General features: G+C 44.7%; 1 protein-coding gene across 4 annotated transcripts in view; it reads right to left on the bottom strand.

Moving 5' to 3' along the window:
• Positions 1-43: 43 nt before the first annotated feature.
• Positions 44-6,077, bottom strand: part of cop1 (COP1 E3 ubiquitin ligase) — an 82,693-nt gene continuing 76,659 nt past the window's right edge. For 3 of the 4 annotated variants that reach the window (XM_048602209.1, XM_048602207.1, XM_048602208.1), the window contains 2 exons: positions 1,228-1,272; positions 83-1,001 (listed from right to left, as the gene is read on the bottom strand). In XM_048602209.1, the coding sequence (XP_048458166.1) occupies positions 984-1,001; positions 1,228-1,272 (63 nt within the window). In that variant the 3' untranslated portion in view covers positions 83-983. Of the gene's footprint in view, positions 1,002-1,227; positions 1,273-6,077 lie in introns of all 4 variants that reach the window. The other variant, XM_048602206.1, reaches the window with a different exon arrangement.

The raw sequence follows: 6,077 nt of genomic DNA, 5'->3' as shown, positions 1-6,077 counted from the left end.
ACACACACACACACACACACACACACACACACACACACACACAGAGTCAGGGGCCCACTGCCCCACCGCCTCCTCGCCCCACTCCCTCCCCCCACCCCGCACCCAGTTGGGGGCCCCTTGCCCTGATTCCCCCGAAGATAGTGAGGGGTTCTTGTCGAGTCCCTGCAGTTAGAGCCCATTGCACAGCCCCCAGAGTTAGGAATCGAGAGCCGCTGGCCTGGTGAAAACTGCGTTCCTCCACAGCTCCTGCAATTCAAGTGATCTGTCCAATGTGCTGTTATTAGACATTCCCTCAAATGCTGCACCAGTTTGATAAGTTTAAAGCCCAAGAGATCACAGAGACTCCACAGCACTACTACAGTTTGTTCTGATTGTTGCTTGTCTCACAGAAGACTGTGTTGACGAAGAACACACCCATTCAACTCACTGAGGCCGACACACGTCGAAAGAAAACACACTGTGGCGATGGTTCACACGCATTCACCAGTTTGAACAGAACTCAGGTTAAAAATAATGACATCAAACGCAGTCACCGTCAGAAGAGAAATGCAGCCCAGAAACCAAAACCTGGTCAGGGTTCCTGGGCAAAGTGTTTCTGAACTGAAACAGAATGGGCTGGCACTGCCTCCTCTCTCTAGCCCTGTCCCTTGGGAATCCAATCGCACTGGCTATTGCGATCATCTCTCAAAGACAAGACAGACTTTACACCTTTGCAGTTACACTTGGCCCACCGTGCTATGGAAATGCAAGCTCCTTTCTGGGCAGAGATTTCTGTTTGTGAACAGATTGGTCAATGATTCCTTCAAGCTGCTGCTCCTACAAGGAGCGTGGATGGTCACACAGTCCTGGCATATGCCACTGCTGGTGAAGGACCATGATGAACAGGAGGTTGGGATGCCAGCTACACATTTTAATCAATTCCAAGGAAGGCTTCACCGAAGTGATGACCAGAGGGGTGTGGTATCAAGCAGGCTGGCTCCCCCTCAGACGAGTTCCAGAACCTGAAATAAGAACACGGTCAGTGAAAAACAGCTCTCAGGGGAGACAAATTAAACTGCCGGCAATACAAATCAGATACCAGTCACACTCTCCCGGCCAACAAAACCAGACACTATCCCTCGTGACTATTCTCAAGGTCTACACATTCTAAATGCAAATGCGCTGTATGTTCATACTGTGATCACTGGCTGGGAGACACTTCTCTATTTCTGCTTGGCATCTACTCACCTTTATTGTGCCTTGGCTGTTTGCTGCTATTAGGACATTTGATTCCTGCCGATAAAAAAAAGAAAGGTTTAATCCAACAGCCCACAACAACATGTTGAATATAATAAATTTGAGTCTACTTGCAGACAAAGCATTCTACAGACAAAAAGCAACACTGTACACAGACCACAACATTTGGTCTCACCGACTGCAGCCCACTCCAGTAAGCGAACCTCATGACTGACCCATGATTGGGAGTGTGCTTTGTGTAAGACTCATCACAAGGTAATTGGATTAAACAGCACAGATTTATCATTGCACTGGAACATATTAACAAGTTGCCATATAACTACCACCTGCTAGTATTTCCTTTAGTGGAACTTCCCTGCGCTTAGCATTGTGCTGATATTAACAAGCCACCTCACTGCTTCTTGTTTTGCTTACGTATTATGTCTGAAAATGACCTGAGTCATACTCAGAGGGCAGGAAGAGAAATCCCAAGATTCCATAGACGTTCTCTATCGCATTTTCTTTATGCTCTGTTTCTGTAAAACATGGACAACCTTGCTGGACACAGAATTGTACTTCGAGGTTTCTGAACACCCTGAAGTATACAGGCATTTTAGCAAAAGGTGACACAAAGGACTTGAAAATGAGTTGTCCACTTGAATTCAGCTTCAGACAAAAGGAAGATAAAGACCTTTGGTGCAAAAGTGACACTAATGCTTTTAAACTTACCTTTTCACCCCATAATAGAAACTGTGCTGGAGGTGGTAAAGCTACACAGCTTAATGACCTGAAAAGTGGGAGGTGATGCATTTTGGAAGGTCTAAAATGGCAAAGGTGTACACACTGAATGGTAGGACCCAAGAAGAGAGTACAAGGGACCAGAGGAACTTTGGTGAGTATGTCCATAGATCCTTGAAGGCAACAGGACAGATATGATAAAGTGGTTAAGAAAGTATTTAGCATACTTACCTTCATTAGTCATGCCATTGATAATAAGAGCAGGGATGTAGGTATGTTGGAGCTGTATGTACCATTACTTAGGCCACTGCAGGTCTACTGTGTGCAGTTCTGGTCAGCATACTATAAGGAGGACATGACTGCACTGGAGGGTGCTGAAGAGATCCATAAGGATATTGTCTGTGCTGGAGCGATTCAGATATGAAGTGAGGCCAGACAGGCTTGGGCTGTTTTCCTTAAAGGAGTGAAGGCTGAGGGGATCTGATTGAGGTGTATGAAGATCTGAGCAGCGTAGACGTAGTAGATTGGGAGACCAATTTCCCTTAATGGAGGGACCAATAACCAGATTTAACAGATTTAATGTAAAAGGCAGGAAGTTTAGATGGGATTTAGGTAAGGATATTTTTCATCCAGAGCGTGGTGGGTAACTGGAACTCTGCCTGAAAGGGTGGTAGAGGTGAGAACGATGACAACATTTTAGTAGATTTCAGATCACTGGAAACATCACAGCGCACAAGACTATGGGCCGAGCGCTGGGAAATTAGACTAGATAGACAGGTGCTTGATGACTGGTACAGACACAATGGGCCGAAGGGCTCGTTCCACGCTGTAAAACTGACTCTTCGGAGTTTAATAGAGAAGAATGAGATGATGCATTCCAATAGAAAAACAGGCTCAAAGACACATTTCTAAAGAATGTACAAAACAGATCTGGAAGTCTGAAAGTGGCAGAACATACTGAGACAGTCATTTGCAAAAAGAGTGTGGTCTGCACTTCATAAAGAAAGACACTGAGTACAAAAGCAAGGTACTTTATGCTGAACCTTTATAAAGCTAGGCCCCAACTGGAGAATGGTGTCTAGTTCTGGTTCCCACATTCTAGGAAGGATGGGAGGGTCCGCGGGGTTCTTTATTCATTCACGGGATGAGGGCGTTGCTGGCTAGCATTTATTACCCATCCCTAATTGCCCAGAGGGCAGTTAAGAGTCAACTACATTGCTGTGGATCTGGAGTCACATGTAGACCAGACCGGGTAAGGATGGCAGCTTCCTTCTCTAAAGGATATTAGTGAACCAGATGGGTTTTTACAACAATCGACAATGGATTTATGGTCATCATAGACTCTTAATTCCAGATACTTATTGAATTCAAATTATACCATCTGCCATGGTGGGATTTGAATCCTGGTCCCCAGAACATTATCTGAGTCTCTGGATTAACAGTCCAGCAATAATACTACTAGGCCATCACCTCCCATAATGGTTCCAGTGATGAGGGATTTTAGTGACAAGCTGGGGTTGTTCTTCATGGAGCCAAGGAGATTGAGGAGGACAGGATTATAACGATTTGGATAAGGTAGACAAGGAAAGCAGTTTCCATTGGCTGACAGTACAGGGACTAAGGGACCCAGATTGAAGGTTTTGGTTGAGACACAGAGGGAAGATGTGAGGAAGAATTTTTCTCAACAGCAAGTGACAAGGACCTGAAACGTGCAGTCCATGCCTGGATGCAACAAGTCCTGAACAATATTCAGGTTTGGGCTGACAAGTGGCAAGTAACATTCTTGCCATACAAGTGCCAGGCAATGACTGCACCTGACCAAGAGGCTGTGCTACGAAAGCTTGTAATTTCAAATAAATCTGTCGGACCATAACCTGGTGTTGTGTGATTTTTGACTTTGTCCATCCCAGTCCAACACTGGTACTCCACATCACCAATATTTCACACAGTTATGCCACGGGGTACGGGGTGGGGGGTGGGAGGTGGGGGGTGGGGGCAGGGCACGCTATAGGGAGGGGTGAGCCCCTGGAGAGTTCTACAAATAAGATGATTTTTAACCTGTCTAGTCCTGTTAAGAATTGATTCCTACTCTTTGTTTCCTGCCTGCAAACTAATTTTCTACTATCTCAGCACACTACCAGCAATTGCATGCACTCTAATTTTAACATTAATCTCTTATGTGGGATTTTGTTGAAAGTTTTCAATAAATCCAAATAAGCCACATCCACTGGCTCCCCGGATCAATTCTATTACTTACATCCTCTAATAATTTCAGTAGATTTGTCAACCATGATTTTCCTTTTGAAAATCCATGCTGACTGTGTCTGATTCTACTATTGTTTTCTTGCTCAGCTATAAAATCCTTGATAATTGACTGTGGCATCTTCCCACAGGCAACATCAGACTGACTGGTCTATAATTCCTGGTTTTCTCTACCTCCTTTTTTAAATAGTAGGGTTACATTAGCTACCCTCCAATCCGTAGGAATTGTTTGACAGTCTAAAGGATCTTTGAAGATGACCAGCAATGCATCTATTATTCTTAGAAACACTTCCTAAAATACTTGGGTCATAGATTATCAGGGCTTGGGATTCATCACCCTTCAAGCCCACCAATTTCTCCAACACCATTTCTCTAATACAAAATTTTCTCCTGTTCCTTCCTCTCACTAAACCCTGTGTTCCTCATCATTCTGGTACATTATTCCTTTGTGAAGGCAGAAGCCAAATATGAATTTAATTCATCTGCCATTTCTTTGGTCCCCTCTTTAAAACTTTTATTTTATTCACTCATGGACGTCATTGGCTGGCCAGCGTTTATGGCCCCGCCCTAGTCACTTTTTGGGGAGGTGGTGACGAGCTGCCCTCTTAAACCACTGCAGACCATACAGGTTGACCCATAGTGTCGTTATGGAAGGAATTCCAGGATTTTGACCCAGCAACAGCGAAGGAACGGCAATATACTTCCAAGTCAGGACGGTAAGCGGCTTGGAGGAGAACTTGGAGCTGGTGGTATTCTCATATCTGCTGACCTTGTCCTCCTAGATGGAAGTGGTTGTGGGTTTGGGTCTGGAAGGTACTATCTAAAGAATCTTGTTGAATTTGTGCAGTCTCTCTTGTAGATGGCACACACTGCTGCTACTGAATGTCGGTAATGGAGGGAGTGAATGCTTGTGGATGTGGTGCAAATCAAGCAGACTGCTTTGTCTGGATGGTGTCAAGCTTTGAGTGTTGTTACAACTGCACCCATCCAGTAAAGTGGGAAATATTCCATCACACTCCTGACTTGTGCCTTGCACTTGGTGGACAGGCTTTGGGGAGTCAGGAGGTGTAGAAACTCCCTGCAGTATTCTACCATTTATCACCATAAGGACCTACATTAGTTTTCACCATTCTCTTGGTCTTCACATACCTATAGGAATGTTTACAGTCAGTTCTTATGCCCCCCGCAAGCTTGTGTGACTAAGGATGGATCCTTGGGGTATACCAAAGGGAACAGTGCATGGGCAGGAAGAGATATTGTTACAGAGGATTCTCTGGCTCCGATGGATATGAATGGAACCAGCTGACAGCTGCTGCCCCCACTCCCCAGATAGATGAGTGGTGAAGGGTTGATGGAGGATGGTGCAGGCACTGGCAAAGGCTGCAGACAGGTTAACAAAGACAAGGAGGGAGAGTTTATCATAATCACAGTCACAGAGGAGGTCATTCAGCACAATGGCAGGAACAGAAACCTGGTGGGAAGCTTTGCAATCTGGGAAAGATGTGCAAGTATGTTGGAGCTAATAACACATTCAAGGAAGAGAAAAGGTGGTGCTGGAGATGGAATGATAATTTGTAAGAATAATAGGTTCACATGACTTTTTTAAAGAAAGAAGTTGGATTTCAAAGACTTAAAGGAGAGGGGGAATATTTCATTGATAGCCTGCTTGGTTTGGGGGCAGTGGTATGCACATTATATATGCAAATAAGTTAAGATCAAGCTTTTGGCCTGGAGTTTGCGTTTGACTACAGCCAGATGGCAGTTTCATTTGGGGTTGGGTAGTGAATCGAATGTCAAAAAGATTGCTGAGCACAACCTGAACATGAGTTACTTCACAACTACCTCTCACAGAAGTAAGAGAT

Source organism: Rhincodon typus, chromosome 10, assembly GCF_021869965.1.
Source record: "Rhincodon typus isolate 14 chromosome 10, sRhiTyp1.1, whole genome shotgun sequence".
In the NCBI taxonomy this organism is placed as follows: Eukaryota; Metazoa; Chordata; class Chondrichthyes; order Orectolobiformes; family Rhincodontidae; genus Rhincodon; species Rhincodon typus.
This window is presented reverse-complemented; position numbering and strand designations above follow the sequence as displayed.